We start from the raw sequence: 27,528 nt of genomic DNA on the forward strand, positions 1-27,528 counted from the left end.
AGTTCAAAATGGCGAAAGTCCTCAATGGTGCTGCCCATGCTAAAACGATCAGGCTTTTGGCCACTAGAGTCCTCTATCTATCTCTATTGGACAGAAGTAGTAGGCCTAACATGAAAGTGAAATAATAATGGTCCGTTTGAGTGTCATTCTGACGTTTTTAAAATACATAACACTTATTTACTTGTATTTATTTTACAAATATACACATAGCCCTACAATCATATTAATTATATTTTATTTTATTGAAATATTTGCTCTCTGAACAAGCTCATCTTAAAGCCTCTTTCTCTAGCACCAAAATTGGAATGCGTCGTGACGTCAGGCGTAATTTCAGCCCGTCCCCTTTTGGTGAATGGAGAATCCGCTATCCAATTGTGGCAGTCGAAAACAGCAACATTGTTTCCTTGTGTAGAGAATGGGTCTCAGTAACCCGATAAATTACTAAAGAAATGCTTAGATTAAGATAACATTGATACGCTCTCTAAGTCACCTAGTGCGGTGACTTATTGGTGAAGACATGGAAAAACAACCGAGGTTATTGGCATCCCAACTCCTCCTGAAAAACAGCGTCTTCGAAGTATTGTTAAACCGTGTGATTCTGACATGGAAAGAGATTCCGGCCAATAAAAAATGCGTTTCACCCGTTCAAAGTCGGTAAGTGTCAAAAGATAAACTGGGTATTAAGTGCAAAGATATATGCTACTAATATATTCCGACTGAGACATCTAGGGACAGATAGGTGATTTATAGCCTATAGTATGTTCTCTTTGTTGGATATATTCGCTATCCACATTCGCGTAAACACGTAAAGTGCGCATTCACAATTCTCTGGATCTTAGTCTCAAAATATATAAATGTTTTGTTGCCTGCCCCTAACCTTTTTGCTGATGAAAGACAATACATTATTGTTATTGTCAACGAATGACATGGTATGTTAAAGCCTAAATTAGGCGTAGATGTAAAGGGCACTCTATAGGCCTATCTGAAACAGACAACAAGGACAGTTTAGTGCAGTCTTTTGTTTTTATTTTATAGATGCATTTGTATCATAGCAGCGAGACTATCCATTGCCCAGAACTTAGTTTTGAAAGCAAGCCAATTCTGAGTTGTTGAATGTTTGACAGCTGGGCCGCGGAATGCGGCGGCGGCCCTGGCTTGGGTAGATTCACTATGTCGGGTCAATTGGATGTTACGCGATTTGTTCTTGGAGTTTGCAATCACCTCATACGGTAGGCCTAATAACCGCTATAGCGCTTGCACGGTAGCCTTCATGTTGTCAGTCTATTCCCACTGCATTTAAACGCACAAAGCATCATACTTATAGGCTGTTCATTATGTGTTAGTCTTTATTATAGGCTAATTAGATTAAACGTTATTTATTGATGAAATTGTAATTATAGCCTACTAGGTTACATGAGCCAACATGTCTGAATGGTAGATGCTACATAGGCTGCGTTGACTTACACAGGCAGCCCAATTCTGAGCTTTGTTTCCACTAATTGGTCTTTTGACCTTAAACATCAAATATTTTCACTTAGATATTTTTCAGGTCAAAAGACCAATTAGTGAAAAGAGATCAGAATTGGGCTGCCTGTGTAAACGCAGCCATAGTACCACATCCCTTGTCACCCAAGATTCAGATGAGGAGCAAACATCGAGACAGAAGACTCCTCTTTGTGTCTGTGACATTATAGTGTCTAACAACATGGCCAGTGCCATTAAGGCTATCTCCATTTTAAAGTAGTCATTTTTCTTCTTCATGATTGGCTGATCCGTCCAGATGACCTGATTGGACATGACTCCAACAGGGTCACCAGGAGAGATCATGAAGTGGAAGACCCACCCAGTTGACTACATGGTGGAAGCCCTCAATGGCGCTGCCCAATGCTAATATGGCCTTTTAGTCTCTATCATTCTCTATGGGAGCATAACATATCCACATGGTGACGTATGGAATGTGTTTATGTTTGACATTTGAGTCATTTAGCAGATGCTCTTATCCAGAGTGACTTACAGAAGCAATTAGGGTTAAATGCCTTGCTCAAGGGTACATCGACAAAGGTTTCACCTAGTCGGCTCAAGGATTTTAACCAGCGACCTTTCGGTTACTGGCTCAATGCTCTTAACCGCTAGGCTACCTGCCAGCACTGTTCAACTCAGTATGGTCTGTTGAATTGAATGTGGCTTTAGGCCTACCTCCCATGAAAGCAGGCCTAAATGGAAATTGACTCTACTAAATGCCTTTTGGATATTCAAAGCGTCTTGTTGTGGTGAATTCAAAAGCATAGCCTACATTAGAGATATGAGGGAAGAAAGCGGGTCCACGCTCCTTATGGTCAATGATAGGCCTCGTTGAATCTATAGGAACCCACAGACAATTATGTCGTCAAACAATTTAGCTTTCCGAGTCAAGAAATCAACAATATAACATGCTTGATGCTAATTAGGATATTTAATAACATATATAGAAAATGTTGAAGGAATTGTATGAGTTTATCCCATAGTCTGATAGCAGCCTCGTTTATTATTTATTAATACCCTTGAAGTAGCTCGAACAGTATCACCTTTTCAGTTTAGCCGATCGTTTTCACAGTTTGAGTTGCACTCTTTTCTGCGGCCTAATTCTGAAGTAGACCATGTGCCATTCAGATTCTCTCATTCTAACAATGGACAGGACACCCTCATCAAAAGCAAACATGCCCATCACTTTCACTGTCAAGAGATGGAGGAAGGCCTAGCACGGGTCTTCCACAATGTAGTTCCTGGCAAATGTTTCCATCAGATGTTTTTGTAATGTTTCAAACAGTCCAATGCAAACATGGGAGCCCATCTATATTCGTATAATGATGAACAGTGAACACTGAATCAGAGCGCAGAAGGGCATTCACTCATGATGTCACTCACTACACTATGATGGATAAGGGCCTGCTGTTCTGTTGAAATTTTCCCACTGCTTGCTTGGCACTTTGACATTTCCATGGAGGGCTAATGCTAGCTAGTCTGATTTGGTGTCCTGCATGGCAGGCCCATGACCTACCAAGGGTTTGAATTTCTCCCACTCCTCATCACCCAACCCACCTCTCTTTCTGTGGCTGTTATTAGCCAAACCAGTACACTAGTTGCACAACTAGGAAAGATCCGGCTAGTGTTTTGAGTGGCATAGGAAAACAGTGACTTGTATTTTCCAGAGCAGCTCCATACAATATGGCTGGTACAGTATGTTGTGTTGACCTACCCTTGTTGTGAGGAGCTAATGCAGTCGAGTTATGTTCAATAAGTCATTGGGGTCAACCTTGGGGTTCAGTTTGAACAACAGGGGTATAAGGAGGAAAGTCATGAAGAATGGCTGAATGTGTGTGGTGTGTCAGTATATAGATTATCAAGAGTATCTTCAAACATTCCAAATATCAATCGTATTGATCTTCTCATTCAATTGAGAAACTGTCAAATGAGAACATATGGTTTAGGTTCAAACTAGGTAGGAAGGCCTTGATGAGTACAGTTTGTCTGTGATGACTCAGGCTGGTATTCAGCTAAAGCAGCTTGTAAACCTTTTTATTGTGTGTCTCGCGCTAACGGGAGTCGGTAAACATCGGTATTTACAGACCTTTTTATTCATAGCTCGGCTTATTCTGTGACTATGCAGTTGTCCATTGTCAGACTTGTATGATGTACTCTGAGTATACCAAACATTAGGAACACCTTCCTAATATTGCGTTGCATCCCCCCCCGAATGGCACACATACACAATCCATGTCTCAATTGTCTCAAGGCTTAAAAATCATTCTTTAACCTGTCTCATCCCCTTCATCTACACTGATTGAAGTCGTTTTAACAGGTGACATCAATAAGGGATCATAGCTTTCACCTGGTCAGTCTGTCATGGAAAGAACAGGTGTTCTTAATGTTTTGTATACTCCGTGTTTATCACCAGAAAAATGGTTTTGCATATTAATAAACCATGACCCAAGGAGTTGATAACAACATGGGCCAACTAAGTATCTGAGAATCAAGTGTGTTATGTAGCTTTTAGGCCTGGGATCAAATATGGTATGACTAACGTAAAATAACCATTATAATGTCCTCGGCTACAAATGACCAATAGTGTACATTCAGCAGGCCAATGTTAAGATCTATATATCTTACAGTGACATTGTTATAGCTGTAAGTTGTCATACCAAAATGAAATTATCCTGTCATACTTATGTAATGGCTTCCCATGTGGACAGTATATCTGCCTAGAGATAAAACAGATTAGTGACCTCCCTGTATCGTGTTAGTTCATTTGGATGCCTGCTATCTGCCATCTTTCATCTTGAGGCTGTCAAAGGTCTCTTCATTTATTTCAGAATGGATGGGCTTTGGAGTCGAGCCTATTCATTTCAGGAGCAGAAAAAATACCATTAAATTCTGAGATATCTGAAGGACAAAAGTCCTGAAAATGAGCAATCACAAGCAGCGTTGTTAAAATAATAATCTCTCCAGATGAAAGGGGAATAGAGTCTTTGATAAAATAACATTATTAATTTTTTCTCAGACTTAAAGGGTAAATTAATTTCTACGCATTTCTCATAAGATTATTATTTTCCATTCTCTAGCTGAAAGGGATCAAATGACGCAAGACCTTATCTCGGAGTAGAAATTGCTTGATCGAACGCTGGCTCCACTACTGTCTTCAGTGCCAAAATCTGCTGCATCTGAGAGAAACGTACGTTGAACTAAGACAGAGGAAGAGGTAAAGAGAGATGCCCAACTCTGCTGAATATTTTTTATATATATATATATTTTTGGCCCACCAAGCAAGGAGTTTTTGTATGGAGGTCAATGAGTGTCGAATTTGGTCAACAAAGAAATTAATGGCTTATTTGCTACGTGAGGTTTATTTGATTGAATAGACGTTTCATAATAAGTAGGACACATAACATCCCTGCAACTTTGAGGAAAAACACTTATCGGAGTTGTCTCAAGATGGATATGCATATTCATGGTATGAGTCTAGTAGCATAGCATCTCTCCATTGAATACAGTCGGTTGACGTCAACAACCCTCATCGAATATTGAAAAAAAGCATTTAAATAATTCATTTATCCACCAATTCAAAGAAAGGATAGGTGGTAGCTAGACAGCCCGCTGTGACACTTTGTGGACAACGACTCACATTGTTAGGACGTAGAGACACGTATTTTGTCAGTATATCCATAACCTTTGACTAAGAGAAGAGAAACGCTCTAAGAGAAACACTTGTTGAACTTTGAACTCCCCTGGCTAAATTGTGAAGCAAGCCAATGTAGGACCTTTTAAAGGTTTCATTCTGCTGAAGAGATACAGTATGTCAATATTGTGAAAAAAGTGTTTGCTCATCTTGATGCAAACCACAATAACTCCACTGTTCCCATTCCAGGTTTCTGTTTTCCTAAGTTCCTGCACCGAGGCAAAGGAGAGTCAGGTAGGAGGAGCACTCTTACCACAATGTGGTCAAAGAGTTGGGCTACATACAGTGAGCTCCAAAAGTGTTGGGACAGTGATACATTAGTTTTTGTTTTGGCTCTGTACTCCAGCACTTTGGATTTGAAATTATACAATGACTGGGGTTAAAGTGCAGACTGTCTGCTTTAATTTGAGGGTATTTTCATCCATATCGGGTGAACTTTATGTACATAGTCCCCCCATTGTATGGGACCAAAAGTATTTGGACAAATTCACTTATGTGTATTAAAGTAGTCAAAAGTTTAGTATTTTTTTCCATATTCCTAGCACACAATAATTACATCGAGAGTCACTATTATTGTAAATAAGAATATAATGTTTCTAAACACTTCTACATTCATGTGGATGCTACGATGGTTACGGATAGTCCTGAATGAATCGTGAATAAAGATGAGTGAGAAAGTTGGACACATTACAATAACAAGGTTAGCATTTTTTGAGGGGGTTGATATTTATGCCTCTAACTTTCTCATCAATATTCACGATTCATTCAGGATTATCCATAGTCATGTTAGCATCAACATTAATGTAGTGTTTAGAAACATATGCTATTCTTATTTACAACAAAAGTGTCTCCAAAATAACACAATACATTATTTACTATTCATTTCCTATTGGGCACAACATAATCTGAAACACAACCAAAACAAACAGCAAATACAACCAAAAAGTTTGTAGCATGACAAGCTTGATGTCATCATTTGTTCTACGAATATGGGGCCATATAAGTGAATTCATCCCAATACCTTTGGTCCCCTAAAATGGGGGGACAATGTACAAAAAGTATTGTAATGTCTAGATGATTTACCCGATATGGATGAAAATACCCTCAAATTAAAGCTGACAGTCTGCATCATTTGTATAATTTTGAAATCCAAAGTGCTGGAGTACAGAGCCAAAACAAAAAAAAATGTGTCACTGTCCCAATACTTTTGGAGCTCACTGTACGTCCACTAGAGTGACTAGTTTGAAATGATTTTGCCAGCTGTATTTGATGGGGTTCCCTTTGTCAATCAATGTTCCTCTATCTCTGATCAGATTTAGAAGACAGAAAAGTTGGAGAGATTAAATGAAACCCATTTGCTATGAGGTTGGCTAAACTTGAAATCTATATATTAGCTGGCTACTCACTAGCACGTGGGCTTGTGCTTGAGAGATTGTTTATGAGACCGATGTAAATTTTTTGTGAATATGCATTATGCATGGTTCTGTTTAAATTTGTAACAAAAAGGGCATTTTTAAATACAGACCTGAAAGCCAGATAAGTGATTATTGCAAAAAAGCAGGTACAACTATTTTGATCAAATAATTAAATGATTAGTGGGTCTTATGGTTATGGAAGGCATATATTCAGCCTAAGTATAATTTCACAAGCTCATTCGATTATTGCTGACTGTTTTACATGCAGTGTATTTGGCCATTTAATTGTACAACAAAGCTTATTTAGAGAACATTTTTTTTAATGGAGATATATATTGTGAATCGCCAATAAGTTCGAAAAAATCGAGACATGAGTTTTAGGCCATATCGCCCAGCCCTAGAGGAGATGCATTGTAAATGTGTGTTCTGTGTAATGTAATATACACTGATCAAAAAAATAAAGGGAACACTTAAACAACACAATGTAACTCCAAGTCAATCACACTTCTGTGAAATCAAACTGTCCACTTAGGAAGCAACACTGATTGACAATAAATGTCACATGCTGTTGTGCAAATGGAATATACAACAGGTGGAAATTATAGGCAATTAGCAAGACACCCCCAATAAAGGACTGGTTTTGCAGGTGGTGACCACAGACCACTTCTCAGTTCCTATGCTTCCTGGCTGATGTTTTGGTCACTTTTGAATGCTGGCGGTGCTTTCACTCTAGTGGTAGCATGAGACGGAGTCTACAACCCACACAAGTGGCTCAGGTAGTGCAGCTCATCCAGGATGGCACATCAATGCGAGCTGTGGCAAGAAGGTTTGCTGTGTCTGTCAGCGTAGTGTCCAGAGCATGGAGGCGCTACCAGGAGACAGGCCAGTACATCAGGAGACGTGGAGGAGGGCAACAACCCAGCAGCAGGACTGCTACCTCCACCTTTGTACAAGGAGGTGCAGGAGGAGCACTGCCAGAGCCCTGCAAAATGACCTCCAGCAGGCCACAAATGTGCATGTGTCTGCTCAAACGGTCAGAAACAGACTCCATGAGGGTGGTATGAGGGCCCGACATCCACAGGTGGGGGTTGTGCTTACAGCCCAACACCGTGCAGGATGTTTGGCATTTGCCAGAGAACACCAAGATTGGCAAATTTGCTACTGGCGCCCTGTGCTCTTCACAGATGAAAGCAGGTTCACACTGAGCACATGTGACAGACGTGACAGAGTCTGGAGATGCCGTGGAGAACGTTCTGCTGCCTGCAACATCTTCCAGCATGACCGGTGGGTCAGTCATGGTGTGGGGTGGCATTTCTTTGGGGGCCGCACAGCCCTCCATGTGCTCGCCAGAGGTAGCCTGACTGCCATTAGGTACCGAGATGAGATCCTCAGACCCCTTGTGAGACCATATCCTGGTGCGGTTGGCCCTGGGTTCCTCCTAATGCAAGACAATGCTAGGCCTCATGTGGCTGGAGTGTGTCAGCAGTTCCTGCAAGAGGAAGGCATTGATGCTATGGACTGGCCCGCCCGTTCCCCAGACCTGAATCCAATTGAGCACATCTGGGACATCATGTCTCGCTCCATCCACCATGCCACGTTGCACCACAGACTGTCCAGGAGTTGGCGGATGCTTTAGTCCAGGTCTGGGAGGAGATCCCTCAGGAGACCATCCGCCACCTCATCAGGAGCATGCCCAGGCGTTGTAGGGAGGTCATACAGGCACGTGGAGGCCACACACACCACTGAGCCTCATTTTGACTTGTTTTAAGGACATTACATCAAAGTTGGATCAGCCTGTAGTCTGGTTTTCCACTTTAATTTTGAGGGTGACTCCAAATCCAGACCTCCATGGGTTGATAAATTTGATTTCCATTGATCATTTTTGTGTGATTTTGTTGTCAGCACATTCAACTATGTAAAGAAAAAAGTATTTAATAAGATTATTGAATTCATTCAGATCTAGGATGTGTTATTTTAGTGTTCCCTTTATTTTTTTGAGCAGTGTATTTTTTGCTATGTCTTCTAACTTGGAATCATTGGATCTGGGGGTGGACATTGAGGTTGAATGCTCATGACTTAAAAATGAGCTGATGCTTTGCAGTGCAGTGTTTTCACGATACCAGAATTTTGACTTCGATACCAGGTTTAGTATCACAATACTCAATACCATCATGATACCACAGCAATCGTTGTGCATCTTTTGAGTTCAATATCATGACATTTTGAATTTCTTTACATCAACATTTTTCAGAGACAGCCATGTATACATTACTGAATCAATTATACAATCATGCAATCAATTTGACTTGGTTTTTACCAACTACATAACGGTAATAATTTATTTGAATGGTAAATCTCTATTGATAAATTGGGTAAATTGGTGTGTGCATGCATTGAGTTATTGAGCTTGTTTTGGCTGATTTTTAAGGGGCTACAGATGACAAACAATTTGTTTCCCTTCCATTTAGGACTTATTTTAGGGTACTGATCAACAACATTTGCATTGAAGTAGCTTCTTTTATAAAAATGTGCGCTGTCTCTTTAACCAGTAACGACGTCATTTGCAAGGCAGTCAGTTCGCTGATAATCTTTGGTAGAGATGTGAGAGAGAACAAATAAGTTAATGAATAAAGTTTGTGGTGGCAGTCAGCTTTGAAATCGGCATATTTTACGTTATGGTTTGCATATTATCATAAACAAAGTGCTAGGCTAGTACCGAAAGTAAAACTATTTTTTTTATTACCGTAGTGTTTTTCATGTTCTAGCATTGAAAAAGTACTGAAGTTTCGGTATACCGTGGAACACTAATGCAGTGTATGTTTAACAGCTACAATTTGCTGAGTCATCACATTTGATGTATGGTTTTCATTTGGCCTCTCCGTACCTCCGTAGCAATGCCATCTGTGGTTAACAACCGGTAGCAAACAGAACAATGAAACTCATGTTTCCTGTTGCCAATTTGCTTCATATCACATTTTTATTGGTTGTGTACACTTAGTTTGCAGATGTTATCGCACGTGCAGCGAAATGCTTGTGTTTCCAGCTCCAACAGTGCAGTATACCTAACAATACAAATCGATACACACAAATCCAAAAAAGAAAGAAATTAAGAAATATCAGAATGAGCAGTGTGTTTATGTATTTGTGTGTATATATATATATATTAGGGGTGTAACGATTCATCTACTACATCGATGTATCGATTTATATTCATATGATCCAACTACATCGATCTGTGCGCGGCGAGTTGGCCTTTTGGACAACATATATCGATCTAACATCGTTTTAAAATGTAATAAATCGATTGTATCGATACTAGGAAATAACCCATTGGATTTAAGCACGTCAGACTTTATATGCAGGGGTGCACATAACTGGTACGCAGATACGCAAGCGCGACAAATTACTACGCGCCTTTGCGTACTTGACCGATCTTCTCATCTAACCTTACACATGACATGTTGCTTGTCAACTACTGTCAGGGATGTCCAAAAAGCAACAGACATTAAGCAGCCTTTTTGGCGTTTCGCCACCTACAAAGAAACGCCAACTGGAGCCAGAGCCGAAGAAAATACTTTTTTCGGAAAAGTGGCTCCAAGATGTGCAGTGGCTTGAAGCTAACGATGAGCGCACTGAAATGTGGTGCAAGATTTGCCGCTCAAATCCACATCTAGCAGACAAAACAGGTGCATTTTATAAAGGCTCAAAGAATTTCAACCATCCTTTATTTGACCAACATGAAAAGAGCAAGGAGCACACGAATGTGGCGCAAGCCATTGCTAAAAGCTAGCCGAGAATAAATGCATAAAGCTAAACACGCACGTCCCATGTCTTCCTATTCTGAGGATGTTCCTTTACTGAATGCTTTTTGATGGATCTGAGGACATCACAAAAACTGAGCAGGAAATAGTTTACATTGTGTCTGTGTCCAGCAACGGAGAGTTTACTTCGGACTTTATTGGACTGATTGAATTGGGTGCTGACCGAACCGCACAGGCCATAACAGACGGACTTGTGAGACTTTACGGGGCTGCTGTCAACGTAGGTATGGGTAAGTTTCATAATACCAGATGGTCTGCATGGAGGCATGAAACACTGTTAAAAATATCAAGACTATTGCCAGCCATTAAAATGCAACTGGTTACCAGGTATTTATTTCAGTCACACTGGTTGAATTTTTGGCTAAAAGGTTACTGAATCGATTTCAAGTCACTGAATCGTTTCGGATCGTATCGTTCTAAATGAACCAATATCGTCCTTGAATCGTATCGACAACCACGAATCGTGATACAAATCGAATCGTTGTTAAAACGAATCGTTACACCCCTAATATATATATATGTGTGTGTGTATATATATATATATATATATATATATATATATATATATATACATACACACACACACACACACACACACACACACACACACACACACACACACACACACACACACACACACACACACACACACAGTGGGGAAAAAAAGTATTTAGTCAGCCACCAATTTTGTCTGTCATAGTTGACGTGTACCTATGATGAAAATTACAGGCCTCTCTCATCTTTTTAAGTGGGAGAACTTGCACAATTGGTGGTTGACTAACTTTTTTCCCCCCACTGTATATATATGTGTGTGTGTGTGTGTGTGTGTGTATATATTGTCTCCTGAGTGGCGCAGTGGTCTAAGATCCTGGTTCGAATCCAGGCTCTGTCGTAGCCGGCCGTGACCGGGAGACCCATGGGGCGGCGCGCAATTGGCCTAGCGTCGTCCAGGGTAGGGGAGGGAATGGCCGGCAGGGATGTAGCTCAGTTGATAGAGCATGGCGTTTGCAACGCCAGGGTTGTGGGTTCGATTCCCACAGGGGGTATGAAAAAAATAATAATGATGTAAGTCGCTCTGGATAAGAGCGTCTGCTAAATGACGTAAATGTAAAATGTATATGTGTGTGTACAAAACATTAGGAACACCTGCTCTTTTCATGAGAGACTGACCAGGTGAAAGCTATGATCCCTTATTGATGTCAATTGTTAAATCCACTTTAATCAGTGTAGATGACGGGTAGGAGACAGGTTAAAGAATAATTTGTAAGCCTTGACAATTTTTTTTATTTATTTATTTATTTTATTTCACCTTTATTTAACCAGGTAAACCAGTTGAGAACAAGTTCTCATTTACAACTGCGACCTGGCCAAGATAAAGCAAAGCAGTGCGATTAAAAACAACAACACAGAGTTACATATGGGGTAAAACAAAACAAAGTCAAAAATACAACAGAAATACATATAATATACAGTGTGCAAATTTAGCAAGTTATGGAGGTAAGGCAATAAAATAGGCTATAGTGCAAAATAATTACAATTTAGTATTAACACTGGAATGATGTGCAAGAGATGATGTGCAAATAGAGATACTGGGGTACAAATTAGCAAAATAAATAACAATCTAGGGATGAGGTAGTTGGGCGGGCTAATTTCAGATGGGCTGTGTACAGGTGCAGTGATCGGTAAGGTGCTCTGACAACTGATGCTTAAAGTTAGTGAGGGAGATAAGTGTCTCCAGCTTCAGAGATTTTTGCAATTTGTTCCAGTCATTGGCAGCAGAGAACTGGAAGGAATTGCGGCCAAAGGAGGTGTTGGCTTTGGGGATGACCAGTGAGATATACCCGCTGGAGCGCAGACTACGGGTGGGTGTTGCTATGGTGACCAATGAGCTAAGATAAGGCGGGGATTTGCCTAGCAGTGATTTATAGATGGCCTGGAGCCAGTGGGTTTGGCGACGAATATGTAGTGAGGACCAGCCAACAAGAGCGTACAGGTCACAGTGATGGGTATTATATGGGGCTTTGGAGACAACGGATGGCACTGTGATAGACAACATCCAATTTGCTGAGTAGAGTGTTGGAGGCTATTTTGTAAATGACATCGCCGAAGTCAAGGATCGGTAGGATAGTCAGTTTTACGAGGGCATGTTTGGCAGCATGAGTGAAGGAGGCTTTGTTGCGAAATAGGAAACCGATTCTAGATTTAACTTTGGATTGGAGATTCTTAATGTGAGTCTGGAAGGAGAGTTTACAGTCTAACCAGACACCTAGATATTTGTAGTTGTCCACATACTCTAGGTCAGACCCGTCTAGAGTAGTGATTCTAGTCGGGTGGGCGGTTGCAAGCAGCGTTCGGTTGAAGAGCATGCATTTAGTTTTACTAGTGTTTAAGAGCAGTTGGAGGCTACTGAAGGAGTGTTGTATGGAATTGAAGCTCGTTTGGAGGTTTGTTAACACAGTGTCCAATGAAGGGCCAGATGTATACAAAATGAGACAATTGAGACATAGATTGTGTATGTATGCCATTCAGAGAGTGAATTTGCAAGACAAAAGATTTAAGTGCTTTTGAATGGGGTATGGTAGTAGGTGCCAGATGCGCTGGTTTGAGTGTGTCAAGAATTGCAATGCTGCTGGGTTTTTCACGCTCAACAGTTTCCCGTGTGTATCGACAATGGTCCATCACCCAAAGGACATCCAGCCAACTTGACACAACTGTGGGAAGTATTGTAGTCAACGTGGGCCAGCATCCATGTGGAATGAATTGAGGCTTTTCTGAGGGCAAAATGGGGTGCAACTCAATATTAGGAAGGTGTTCCATCTCTCAACCCGCTCTACTGCAGCCCTGTTGAAGAGGATGGGGCGTGCTCGCCCCCCACCCATTTCCTGTTGTCCACCATCAGCTCCTTGGTCTTACTGACATTGAGGGAGAGGTTGTTGTCCCGGCACCACACTGCCAGGTCACCTTCTCCCTGTCTCATCGTCGCCGGTGATCAGGCCTACCACTGAGGTGTCGTCAGCAAAATTGACAATGGTGTTGGAGTCATGCGTGGCCATGTAGTCGTGAGTGAACAGGGAGTACAGGATGGGACGAAGCACACACCCCTGTGGGGACCCCATGTTGAGGGTCAGTGGCGTAGGTGATGTTTCCATCCTCACCACCTGGGGTCGGCCCGTCAGGAAGTCCAGGATCCAGTTGCAGAGGGAGTTGTTCAGGCCCAGGGTCCTAAGCTTGGTGACGAGCTTGGAGGGGACAATCATGTTGAACGCTGAGCTGTCGTCAATGAACAGCATTCTCACATACAGTTGAAGTCGGAAGTTTACATACACTTAGGTTGGAGTCATTAAAACTTGTTTTTCAACCACTCCACAAATTTCTTGTTAACAAACTATAGTTTTGGCAAGTCGGTTAGGACATCTACTTTGAGTATGACACAAGTAATATTTCCAACAATTGTTTACAGACAGATTATTTCACTTATAATTCACTGTATCACAATTCCGGTGGGTCAGAAGTTTAAATACACTAAGTTGACTGTGCCTTTAAACAGCTTGGAAAATTCCAGAAAATGATGTCATGGCTTTATAAGCTTCTGATAGGCTAATTGACATCATTTGAGTCAATTGGAGGTGTACCTGTGGATGTATTTCAAGGCCTACCTTCAAACTCAGTGCCTCTTTGCTTGACATCATGGGCAAATGAAAAGAAATCAGCCAAGACCTTAGAAAATAAATTGCAGACCTCCACAAGTCTGGTTCATCCTTGGGAGCAATTTCCAAACGCCTGAAGGTACCACGTTCATCTGTACAAACAATAGCCGTCATACCGCTCAGGAAGGAGACGTGTTCTGTCTCCTAGAGATGAACGTACTTTGGTGTGAAAAGTGCAAATCAATCCCAGAACAACAGCAAAGGACCTTGTGAAGATGCTGGAGGAAACAGGTACAAAAGTATCTATATCCACAGTAAAACTAGTCCTACATCGACATAAACTGAAAGGCCACTCAGCAAGGAAGAAGCCACTGCTCCAAAACCGCCATAAAAAAGCCAGACTACGGTTTGCAACTGCACATGGGGACAAAGATCATACTTTTTGGAGAAATGTCCTCTGGTCTGATGAAACAAATAAAGAACTGTTTGGCCATAATGACCATCGTTATGTTTGGAGGAAAAAGGGGGTGCCTTGCAAGCCGAAGAACATCATCCCAACCGTGAAACACGGGGGTGTCAGCATCATGCTGTGGGGGTGCTTTGCTGCAGGAGGGACTGGTGCACTTCACAAAATAGATGGCATCATGAGGAAGGAAAATTATGTGGATATATTGAAGCAACATCTCAAGACATCAGACAGGAAGTTAAAGCTTGGTCGCAAATGGGTCTTCCAAATGGACAATGACCCCAAGCATACTTCCAAAGTTGTGGCAAAATGGCTTAAGGACAACAAATTCAAGGTATTGGAGTGGCCATCACAAAGCCCTGTCCTCTAGAGAACATTTGTGGGCAGAACTGAAAAAGCGTGTGCGAGCAAGGAGACATACAAACCTGACTGTTACACCAGCTCTGTCAGGAGGAATGGGCCTAAATTCACCCAACTTATTGTGGGAAACTTGTGGAAGGCTACCCGAAACGTTTGACCCAAGTTAAACAATTTAAAGGCAATGCTACCAAATACTAATTGAGTGTATGTAAACTTTTGACCCACTGGGAATGTGATGAAAGAAATAAAAGCTGAAATAAATAATTCTCTCTACTATTATTCTGACATTTCACATTCTTAAAATAAAGTGGTGATCCTAACTGACCTAAAACAGGGAATTTTTACTAGGATTAAATGTCAGGAATTGTGAAAAACAGAGTTTTTAAATGTATTTGGCTAAGGTGTATGTAAACTTCTGACTTCAACTGTATGAGAGGAGTAGGGCAAGATATGTAAACGTTAATAATGTTTACATAGTGTTCAATTTCTTAAAGTGGCCAGTGATTTCAATAGGCAGCAGCAGCCTCTAATGTGCTAGTGATTGCTATTTAACAGTCTGATGGACATGAGATAGAAGCTGTTTTTCATTCTCTCGGTCCCAGCTTTGATGCACCTGTACTGACCTCACCTTCTGGATGATAGCGGGGTGAACAGGCAGTGACTCGGGTGGTTGATGTCCTTGATGATCTTAAGTAACAGCCTACCTGTTGGCTCTTAGTCGCTGTAGCCTTTCCTTGCCTTTAACTTTTAATTCCATCTTCCATTGATTTAGATATCTCTTAACTTTTGCCACACACTGAGGCTCTATGACTGTAGCCTGTTGGCGCTTTCATGCCTTATGATTGGCCAACAACAAACTACACGTGCCACTCTCCTGAAAAGCAACAGCAGTAGCATAAATTATACAAGCGCTCGCTCTCACGCTCTCTCTCTCTCCCTGCAGCAGTCTCGTATGGGTCCTTCCGTACATGTCAGTTAAAAATACACATACCCAAGAGTAAGACCCATCATCATCAGATCCGACCCAGACCGTGACATTAGTTAGAATTCTGGATCCGGACCCCCTCGGGTATTCGGGTACAGGTGGATCCGTGAAGACCTCTACCTCAACTTGTTGAGCCAAGTCACTGCACAATACCTCTCCTCCAAGTCACTGCAGCATACCTCTCCTCCAATACACTGCAGCATACCTCTCCTCCAAGACACTGCAGCATACCTCTCCTCCAAGTCACTGCACCATACCTCTCCTCCAAGACACTGCACCATACCTCTCCTCCAAGACACTGCACCATACCTCTCCTCCAAGTCACTGCACCATACCTCTCCTCTGTAGTGGCCTTTATTTACCCTCCTTAGCCAATGGGGTTGTTGGCACCTCCAGAAATGGTGGTCTTTTATCAAAGACTATATGACAATGTCACAGTAGGGACATGTCATTAACATGAACATGTGTATGGTTGAGAGGGATGAGGCAAAAGAGATGGCAAATAGGTCTGGCTGTACAACCAATTGGCAAATGTACTGCAAATTGAGATATAATTTGACTAAACTGAATACTCTGAAACAAAGATGAATGACAAAGAATTATAGTAAAAAGCTTTGGAGCACCTTAAATGGAATTTTGGGCAAAAAGGCAAACTCTGCTGCTTCATTAATTGAATCAGATGGCTCATTCATCACAAAACCCACTGATATTGCCAACTACTTTAATGATTTTTTTCATTGGCATGATTAGCAGACTTAGGCATGACAAGCCAGCAACAAACGCTGACACTACACATCCAAGTATATCTGACCAAATTATGAAAGACGAGCATTGTAATTTTGAATTACGTAAAGTAAGTGTGGAAGAGGTGAATGTTTTTGTCTGTCTATCAACAATGACAAGCCACTGTGGTCTGACAACTTGGATGGAAAATTACTGAGGATAATAGCGGACGATATTGCCACTCCTATTTGCCATATCTTCAATTTAAGCCTACTAAAAAGTGTTTGCCCTCAGGCCTGGAGGGAAGCAAAAGTTATTCACCTACCTAAGAATAGTAAAGCCCCCTTAACCTCTTAAGGATCTGACCCTTTTTTTCAATTTTTGCTTAAAATGACATACCCATATCTAACTGCCTGTAGCTCAGGACCTCAAGGATATGCATATTCTTGATACCATTTGAAAGGAAACACTTTGAAGTTTGTGGAAATGTGAAATTAATGTAGGAGAATATAACACATTAGATCTGGTAAAAGATAATACAAACAAAAAACATGCGTTTTCTATTTGTATCTTTTTTCATCAATGCAAGAGAAAGGCCACAATATAATATTGCAGTTTAGGCACAATTTAGATTTTGGCCACTAGATGTGTGTGCAAAGTTTCAGATTGATCCAGTGAAGCATTGCAATACTGGACTATTTTGTATCAAGTCTTGCCGAATTGGTCAATTGATACATTTTCAAGTACATAACTATAGAGAACATACAAAAAGGATATGGTAATACAAAATGTAAGTTTACACACTCTCAGGAATGTCATACATGATGGATCATTAGCCTATACACTAACTTTCACACATCTAGATGGCCGGGCGGGGTGGGTGTGAAATCAGAGACAGCAAGGGTTCAAACTGTGGAACCCAGTTCATGCTAATCACATTAGCGCACGTTAGCTCAACCGTCCCATATACAGAACACTGATCCCGTAGAGGTTAACTGGCTCAAATAGCCAACCAATCAGCCTGTTACCAACCCTTAGTACACTTTTGGTAAAAATGGTGTTTGACCAGATACAATGCTATTTTACAGTAAACAAATTGACAACAGACTTTCAGCACGCATATTGGCAAGGACATTCAACAAGCACAGCACTTACACAAATGACTGATGATTGGCTGAGAGAAATTGGTGATAAAAAGATTGGGGGGGGCTGTTTTGTTAGACTTTTGACATTATCAATCATAGTCTGCTGCTGGAAAAATTTGTGTGTTATGGCTTTACACCCCCTGCTATATTGTGGATAAAGAGTTACCTGTCTAAAAGAACAGAGGGTGTTCTTTAATGGAAGCGCCTCCAACAAAATCCAGGTAGAATCAGGAATTCCCCAGGGCAGCTGTCTAGGCCCCTTACTTTTTTCAATCTTTACTAACGACAGGCCACTGGCTTTGAGTAAAGCCAGTGTGTCTATGTATGCGGATGACTCAACACTATACATGTCAGCTACCACAGTGACTGAAATGACAGCAACACTTAACAAAGAGCTGCAGTTAGTTTCAGAATGGGTGGCATGGAATAAGTTCGTCCTAAATATTTCAAAAGCATTGTATTTGGGACAAATCATTCACTAAACCCTAAACCTCAACTAAATCTTGTAATGGAAAATGTGGAAATTGAGCAAGTTGAGGAGACTAAACTGCTTGGAGTAACCCTGGATTGTAAACTGTCATGGTCAAAACATATTGATACAACATTAGCTAGGATGGGTAGAAGTCTGTATAATAAAGCGCTGCTCTGCATTCTTAACAGCACTATCAACAAGGCAGGTCCTACAGGCCCTAGTTTTGTCGCACCTGGACTACTGTTCAGTCGTGTGGTCAGGTGCCACAAAGAGGGACAAAGTGGAGGAGAGATTGACTTCATCACTACTTGTATTTGTACTGAGCTGTTTGTTTGAACTACTGGCACACAGCTCGGACACCCATGCATACCCCACAAGACATGCCACTAGAGGTCTCTTCACAATACCCAAGTCCAGAACAGACTATGGGAGGTGCACAGTACTACATAGAGTCATGACTACATGGAACTCTATTCCACATCAAGTAACTCATGCCAGCAGTAAAATTAGATTTAAAAAACAGATCATGGAACAGCGGGGACTGTGAAGCAACACAAACATAGACACATGCAAACAAACACATGATTACATACGCACTATACACACATGTACACATGGATTTTGTGTTATAGATATGTGGTAGTATAGTAGAGGCCTGAGGGCACACACTTAATATGTTGTGAAATCTTTTATGAATGTATTGTAATGTTTTTAAAATGTATAACTGCCTTAATTTTGCTGGACCCCAAGAAGAGTAGCTGCTGCCAAGACAGCAGCTAATGGGGATCCATAATAAATACAAATACAAATGGATCATAAACGGGTCGTAGACAGGTCTTGGTAGCTGAAAAGTGACTTCTCAGTCGACACACAAACTGCATTCGAGGTCAGCTTGATGCTTTGGGGTATGCAGTTAGATAGCAGGCAGAAATAAAACAGTGTTTTATTATAATGTCACTCTTATGGCCTCTGTATGGTGCCACACCAGGCCATTGTATGTGCATTAATGATTGATCAGCACAGAAGTAATTCATTCTTCCCTGATTTCCTATAGAGCTTTTATAGAACTGCACTGGGCACAAAATCAAAATGAATGCAGACTCGGATCATGATAATGACTTCAGGAAAAGGGTGGTAATAACAGGCACCATTAGTGTAGGAGTTGCCCTAACAATATGGTATTGGTCTATAGTGATAGATTTAATCTTTCTCCAAATGAGCTCCCCTTCCATTATCCATCAGTAGTGCTTTCTATGGCAGGAGTGGTCAACAGCTATACAACACTAATGGTTCTCCCCCTCCCTGCCTTCTCTCAGCCCAATACTAGCTCCACCCTAATGCTGAAATCAAACCGTTAATAGTCCATTAAAGCTCCAATCTCATCACATTAACTTTATTAGCATGAAGCTATCCAAGCTGTAATTGATACAGCCAGCCAAGTTTGGTTGGGTAGGTCAAAAAGGGCTTGAGATCCTGGCACCATAGTTCTCTCTCTCTCTGTGTGTGTGTGTGTGTGTGTGTGTGTGTGTGTGTGTGTGTGTGTGTGTGTGTGTGTGTGTGTGTGTTTGCTTTCCCTTTCTCCAAGAAATGAATGTATAAAGGATAAACCTCTGGTTCCTACCACATTGTGACAGATTGATTTGGTGTGCTTAACAGGTACCAGCCACAGCGTGTCCGTGTCTGAGATCCTAGCAGTCCGGGAGCTCGATGTGGACGGCGGGACGAAAGATGATGGCAGGTGGCAGAAAATGCCCCAGAAACTGACTGAGGCCTATCCATATGCATTCACAGGTAGGAGTTGTTGGTAATCTAGAGCAATCTACAGATATTGGATTCAATATATAGGGTGTTCACCCATAAAATGTTGAATTAATTCAAGGTTTATACAAGTATGTCCATTCAATAGAGAATTGCTTCAGAAAAACAATAGTCCAAACCCCATGTCTCTACCATATACAGTGCCTTCAGAAAGTATTCATAACCCTTGACTTATTCCACATTTTGTTTTTACAGCCTGAATTCAAAATAGATTAAAATAAAAACAAATCTCACCCATCTACACACAATTCCCCATAGTGGCAAAATGAAAACATATTTTTAGAAATTGTTGCAAAATAAATAAAAATGAAATACATAGATCTCATTTACATAAGTATTCACACCCCTCAGTCAGTACTTTGTAGAAGCACCTTTGGCAGCAATTACAGCTATGAGCCTTTCTGGGTAAGTCTCTTAAGCGCTTTCCACACCTGGATTGTGCAACATTTGCCCATTATTCTATTTTTTTTATCTTCAAGCTCTGTCAAATTGATTGTTGAACATTGCTAGAGAACCATTTTCAGGTCTTGCCATAGATTTTCAAGTAGCTTTATGTCAAAACCGTAACTCGGCCACTCAGGAACATTAACTGTCTTATTGGTAAGCAACTCCATTATACATTTGGCATTGTGTTTTAGGTTATTGTCCTGCTAAAAGGTGAATTCATCTCCCAGTGTCTGGTGGAAAGGAGACTGAACCAGGTTTTCCTCTAGGATTTTGCCTGTGCTTAGCTCCGTTTCTTATTTTATCCTGAAAAACTCCCCAGTCCTTGACGATACAAGCATACCCATAACGTGTTATGCTTGAAAATACGGAGAGTGCTACTCCGTAATGGGTTGTATTGGATTTGTCCAAAACATAACGCTTTGTATTCAGGACAAGAAGTTAATTGCTTTGCTACTTTTTTTGCAGTATTACTTTAGTGCCTTGTTGCAAACAGGATGCTTGTTTTGGAATATTTGTATTCTGTACAGGCTTCCTTCTTTTCAATCTGTTAATTGGTTAGTATTGTGGAGTAACTACAATGTTGTTGACCCATCCTCAGTTTTCTCCTATCACAGCCATTAAACTCTGCCAACTGTTTTAAAGTCACCATTGGCCTTATGGTGAAATCCCTGAGTGGTTTCCTTCCTCTCCGGCAACTGAGTTAGGAAGGACACCTGTATCTTTGTAGTGTCTGGGTGAATTGATATACCATCCAAAGTGTAATTAACTTCACCATGCTCAAAATCGAATCCAATGTCAGCAGTGGCAGCACCGCTGGCGGTGTAGTGACGTCACCTTCCACTGTCCAGAGGGGGCGCTGTGTCAGCAGTGGGTCCAGACCATCAGAGAGCAGCTCGCAGCACTGAGTATGGCTGAGTATTACTGACACTGAATATGCTTTGTGAAGTCTGGTTGCAAGGCTAACTCAGAAATGAGTATGGCCGTCATTCTGTGCAGTTACTCAGTAGTGCTGAGCGATTAACCGTCATTTCATATTTTTTCCGGTCATTAAACAACTAATTGACCGTCTGTTCAATTACTTGAATTCCATCTATTTTTGTAAAAAAAAAAATATGTGAGCCCAGCGTGCCGTTTCTCTAGAGAGAAATCAAATAATTCACGACAGAAATCAAGTCAACTATGTGGGATGCTGGGCTGAAGGGAGTTGTCGTTTTCATTAAGCAAATATTCAACCTAGTTCAGCTCAGAAATGTGGTAATTAACTACAATCCCATAATCCATTGCGCCAGTTTTTTTCAGTTTCGGACGGAGACCAGAGAGGTCGCCAAAATATGTCCAAAATAAGCCCAATGTGTTTCTATGGGCTTATTTTGGACCTAAAATTGTCGCCTGCCTTCCTGCCTTTGTGACAATGACTCCCATTGTTAGGGCAGAAACATAATTATATACAGATCTATGGACGGATACATTTTTACGTCTGCTACGTTAGGTTAGATACACACAGACCGCATGAGAGAGGAATGTACACAACACTGAGAGGGACAGAGACCGTTCGTGAAAGTATGCCTTATCTACTTCGTCTCCTGAGTGGCGCAGTGGTCTAAGGCACTGCATCGCAGTGTTAACTGTGCCACTAGAGATCCTGGTTCGAATCCAGGCTCTGTCGCAGCCGACCGGGAGACTCATGGGCGGCGCACAATTGGCCCAGCGTCGTCCAGGGTAGGGGAGGGAATGGCCGGCAGGGATGTAGCTCAGTTGATAGAGCATGGCGTTTGCAACGCCAGGGTTGTGGGTTTGATTCCCACGGGGGGCCAGTATAAAAAAAAGATCTATTCACTAACTGGAAGGCCCTCAAAGGAAGGCCCTCAAAATTGTCAAAGACTCCAGCCACCCTAGTCATAGACTGTTCTCTCTGCTACCGCACGGCAAGCGGTACCGGAGTGCCAAGTCTAGGTCCAAAAGACTTCTCAACAGCTTCTACCCCCAAGCCATAAGACTCCTGAACAGCTAATCATGGCTACCCGGACTATTTGCACTGCCCCCCCACCCCTTCCTTTTTACGCTGCTGCTACTCTGTTAACTATTTATGCATAGTCACTTTAACTCTACCCACATGTACATATTACCTCAACTACCTCAACTAGCCGGTGCCCCCGCACATTGACTCTGCAACGGTACCCCTCTGTATATATAGCCTCCCTACTGTCACTTTATTTTACTGTATATATAGCCTCCCTACTGTCACTTTATTTTACTTCTGCTCTTTTCTTCTCAACACTTTTTTTGTTGTTGTTTTATTCTTACTTTTTTTGTTTAAAATAAATGCACTGTTGGTTAAGGGCTGTAAGTAAGCATTTCACTGTAATGTCTGCACCTGTTGTATTCGGCGCATGTGACCAATAAAATTTGATTTGATTTGAACTGTAAGTCGCTCTGGATAAGAGCGTCTGCTAAATGACGTAAATGTAAATGTAAACTAGTAAAATGATTTCATCAGACAGGTCTGCAGCATAGGCTACCTAAATAGGATGACTCAAAGACAGTACAGTATGGAGAGCACAGAGATAACATTAGGTTTGGCTGACTGCTACTGCTTGAGATGAGATGATGACTTTAAGGAATGAAAAATAAATAATAAAGTCATCAAATAAAAACTAAGTACAGTGGGGGGAAAAAAGTATTTAGTCAGCCACCAATTGTGCAAGATCTCCCACTTAAAAAGATGAGAGAGGCCTGTAATTTTCATCATAGGTACACGTCAACTATGACAGACAAAATGAGAAAAAAAATCCAGAAAATCAGATTGTAGGATATTTTATGAATTTATTTGCAAATTATGGTGGAAAATAAGTATTTGGTCAATAACAAAAGTTTCTCAATACTTTGTTATATACCCTTTGTTGGCAATGACACAGGTCAAACGTTTTCTGTAAGTCTTCACAAGGTTTTCACACACTGTTGCTGCTATTTTGGCCCATTCCTCTATGCAGATCTCCTCTAGAGCAGTGATGTTTTGGGGCTGTCGCTGGGCAACACGGACTTTCAACTCCCTCCAAAGATTTTCTATGGGGTTGAGATCTGGAGACTGGCTAGGCCACTCCAGGACCTTGAAATGCTTCTTACGAAGCCACTCCTTCGTTGCCCGGGCGGTAGGTTTGGGATCATTGTCATGCTGAAAGACCCAGCCACGTTTCATCTTCAATGCCCTTGCTGATGGAAGGAGGTTTTCACTCAAAATCTCACGATACATGGCCCCATTCATTCTTTCCTTTACATGGATCATTCGTCCTGGTCCCTTTGCAGAAAAACAGCCCCAAAGCATGATGTTTCCACCCCCATGCTTCACAGTAGGTATGGTGTTCTTTGGATGCAACTCAGCATTCGTTGTCCTCCAAACACGACGAGTTGAGTTTTTATCAAAAAGTTATATTTTGGTTTCATCTGACCATATGACATTCTCCCAATCCTCTTCTGGATCATCCAAATGCACTCTAGCAAACTTCAGACAGGCCTGGACATGTACTGGCTTAAGCAGGGGGACACGTCTGGCACTGAAGGATTTGAGTCCCTGGCGGCATAGTGTGTTACTGATGGTAGGCTTTGTTACTTTGGTCCCAGCTCTCTGCAGGTCATTCACTAGGTCCCCCCGTGTGGTTCTGGGATTTTTGCTCACCGTTCCTGTGATCATTTTGACCCCACGGGGTGAGATCATGCGTGGAGCCCCAGATCGAGGGAGATTATCAATGGTCTTGTATGTCTTCCATTTCCTAATAATTGCTCCCACAGTTGATTTCTTCAAACCAAGCTGCTTACCTATTGCAGATTCAGTCTTCCCAGCCTGGTGCAGGTCTACAATTTTGTTTCTGGTGTCCTTTGACAGCTCTTTGGTCTTGGCCATAGTGGAGTTTGGAGTGTGACTGTTTGAGGTTGTGGACAGGTGTCTTTTATACTGATAACAAGTTCAAACAGGTGCCATTAATACAGGTAAAGAGTGGAGGACAGAGGAGCCTCTTAAAGAAGAAGTTACAGGTCTGTGAGAGCCAGAAATCTTGCTTGTTTGTAGGTGACCATATACTTATTTTCCACCATAATTTGCAAATAAATTCATAAAAAATCCTACAATGTGATTTTCTGAATTTCTTTTTCTCAATTTGTCTGTCATAGTCGACATGTACCTATGATGAAAATTACAGGCCTCTCTCATCTTTTTAAGTGGGAGAACTTGCACAATTAGTGGCTGACCAAAATATTTTTTTCCCCACTGTAATATACACAACTGAAATATTGTATTGTTTCATAGTAATTTCCTATTTTTCTATTGATGTCTACCCAATGTGGACCTGGCAGAGACAATGGAATATTTTCAATGTTTTTGCAATTGAATGCTCACTATTAATTTATTTCATATTTTTTTTTAATGATTGAAATCGAAAACCGTGATAATGTTTTCAATAATTGAACCGAAACCGAACCGACCTCAAAAAGCACTAATTGTTCAACACTTACTCAGCCTACAGCCTACAATTGATCTGGAAAATACAATAACATTTTTCACTTGACTTTTTGCAGCCAGCAGACCCAAGCATTTGCTGGTGTACATCAACCCTTATGGGGGCAAGCAGCAAGGCAAGCGTATTTATGAGCAGAAAGTCGCGCCTCTCTTCGCCTGTGCCTCCATCTCCACGGACGTGATTGGTGAGTTCCTGCCAAAGACATTAAACTTGCTTTAATAAAAGATTAGTCTTTATGGGCCAAGTAAAAATTGTTCACTGTAGGCAAATGGACACAAGCTCTCTCAGGCCGCACAGGAATATGACATCATTTACGGCCGCCATCCATCATCCCAGTTCCTTAATGGAACGGATGATGTCGATGAATACTGGATTCCCCTTCCATCCGGTTTACTTCTCAGACTACAGAAAGACTGTTTACATTTGTAACTGTGGAATTTCAAAGTCCAAATTTTGACTAATTGTATTTAACTATACAGCTGCTTGGGTTGATATCAAGATATTGATACAGTATTTGAGCAATTGTGTAAAAAAAAAAGAAGAGAAAAAAAAGAATCTAAGGTGGATGTGAAAATGTTTGCACATGAAATCAAACTATTCCTTTGGCTACAAATTATTACAATGTCTAACGATTAGAGAAGATTAAATGCTACTTTAGGGCTACTTTGGGACTTCTTTATGGAAAATGCTTAGTCGATATATTGCTCCAAGCGAGTGAATGATTACTCCCAAAGTCCAAAATATCGATTTATGCTACATATTAGGAAAACATCAAGCAATATAAATTAGTCAATTGTAAACCTGTTCAAGTTGACTTTTCAAGTGTATCCCATCTACAGGAAGCATGTTGAGACTTCTAACTCTTTCCTGGTCATTTGTTGTCATAGTTACAGAGCATGCCAATCATGCCAGGGACCACTTGAGGACAGAGGCGGAGTTAAAGCAATATGATGGGTGAGTCGAGGGTGGAGATGTTCTCAATGTCATTGTCGCTACAGTAATCAAAGGTCTGTTTTAAAGACCTCTTTGTAGTCTGGTTTTCAGCCCAACCGTCACTAAATCATATTCAACCAATCATAGTTGAACTAAAAACACCCCGGGTCAAGTATATTCCTCTCAAACAACAAACAAAAAGATCAGTTTTGTTGTTGTTCTGACCTCTGTGTGTTACATGACCTTTGACCTCTATGCAGAGTGGTGTGTGTTGGCGGGGACGGCATGTTCAGCGAGATAGTTCATGGCCTGGTCTTTCGAGCACAGAAGGATAACGGAGTGGACCAGAACAGCCCGGAGGAGAAGCTAGTACCCTGTACTCTCCGCATCGGCATTATACCCGCAGGTTAGTCAACACCCAACACACACATTCACAAGCACATGCATGGACACATTCTATACACGCCATCTGCAAGCATACATACTTTTTTTTTCTCGGTGTCTTGACAATATATAACTGTGTTGATTTCACATTCCATTTTTCCATCTTACACACACGTGTATACACACGCACCATGGCCGTGATTCAGAGATTTTGTAGTCAGAAACAGAACGTATCAATGTCTTGTTTTGTGTGGTATCCAGGTTCGACGGACTGCATCTGCTATGCAACTGTCGGCATCAACGACCCTGTGACCTCAGCCTTACACATCATAGTGGGTCAGTGCATTTATCCACATTGAAATATTGGCAGCACTTGTAATTAAATTGCCTTTAAAAAAAAAAAATGGAGTGTAACTGACCTTTTTATACAGCATAAGCATTCTTTATCACTGTTCCAGGTCATTCCTGGAGCTTTATTGTGAGTAGAAATGTGTGTCATGTTTGTCACTTCCATGTTATCGCTATGGTACACTCAGCTGACCAACAAGTGACAGCCGTGACCTACTGATTCAAAGGTTTAGAGATAAGAGGAAACTGCTGGAGGTGCGCGGGTGTGTGTGAGTAGGTGTGTGTGTGTGTGTGCGGGTGTGTGTGAGTAGGTGGGTGGGTGTGTTCAGGCATTGGTGTGTGTTTCATAGTAAAAGCACGTATTGTGTGCCGTCACAACTCTGCCTTTGTAGGACACTGTACCCCACAGTATCTGTGGAGGATCACTCATACTAGACTTTGGGTGTGTGTCTTCACAGGAGACTCCCAGCCAATGGACGTGTGCTCGGTCCATCACAACAACACATTCCTGAGGTACTCAGTCTCCCTGCTTGGATACGGTTTCTACGGCGACGTGCTGGCAGACAGCGTGAGGAAACGATGGATGGGACCAGCCAGATATGACTTTTCCGGTAGGTCAGAAGAGTTAGCTTTAGCTTTTTTAGGAAATACCACCACTGGGTACAGTTGCGGTAGACTGTTGCCATTGCTAATAATAAAGGCCATGCCGTCGTTTGTGCAGGTTTTAAGACTTTTCTGACACATCACCACTATGAAGGGGTTGTGTCTTTTCTACCAGCAACTGACACACTGGGAACACCAGGAGACCAGACCAGGTGTAGAGCTGGGTATGTCAGACTGT

General features: G+C 41.5%; 1 protein-coding gene across 1 annotated transcript in view; it reads left to right on the forward strand.

Moving 5' to 3' along the window:
• The first annotated feature begins 549 nt into the window (after positions 1 to 549).
• LOC311122162 (ceramide kinase-like) overlaps positions 550 to 27,528 on the forward strand; it is a 29,136-nt gene continuing 2,157 nt past the window's right edge. Inside the window, 9 exon segments of the mRNA XM_084196560.1 lie at positions 550 to 654; positions 19,903 to 20,037; positions 21,311 to 21,416; positions 25,081 to 25,206; positions 25,910 to 25,976; positions 26,216 to 26,361; positions 26,601 to 26,675; positions 27,146 to 27,298; positions 27,409 to 27,514. Coding sequence (XP_084052686.1) covers positions 20,026 to 20,037; positions 21,311 to 21,416; positions 25,081 to 25,206; positions 25,910 to 25,976; positions 26,216 to 26,361; positions 26,601 to 26,675; positions 27,146 to 27,298; positions 27,409 to 27,514 — 791 coding nt within the window. The 5' untranslated portion in view covers positions 550 to 654; positions 19,903 to 20,025.

Source organism: Coregonus lavaretus, assembly GCF_964263955.1.
Source record: "Coregonus lavaretus genome assembly, contig: HAP1_SCAFFOLD_334, whole genome shotgun sequence".
NCBI classification, from domain to species: Eukaryota; Metazoa; Chordata; class Actinopteri; order Salmoniformes; family Salmonidae; genus Coregonus; species Coregonus lavaretus.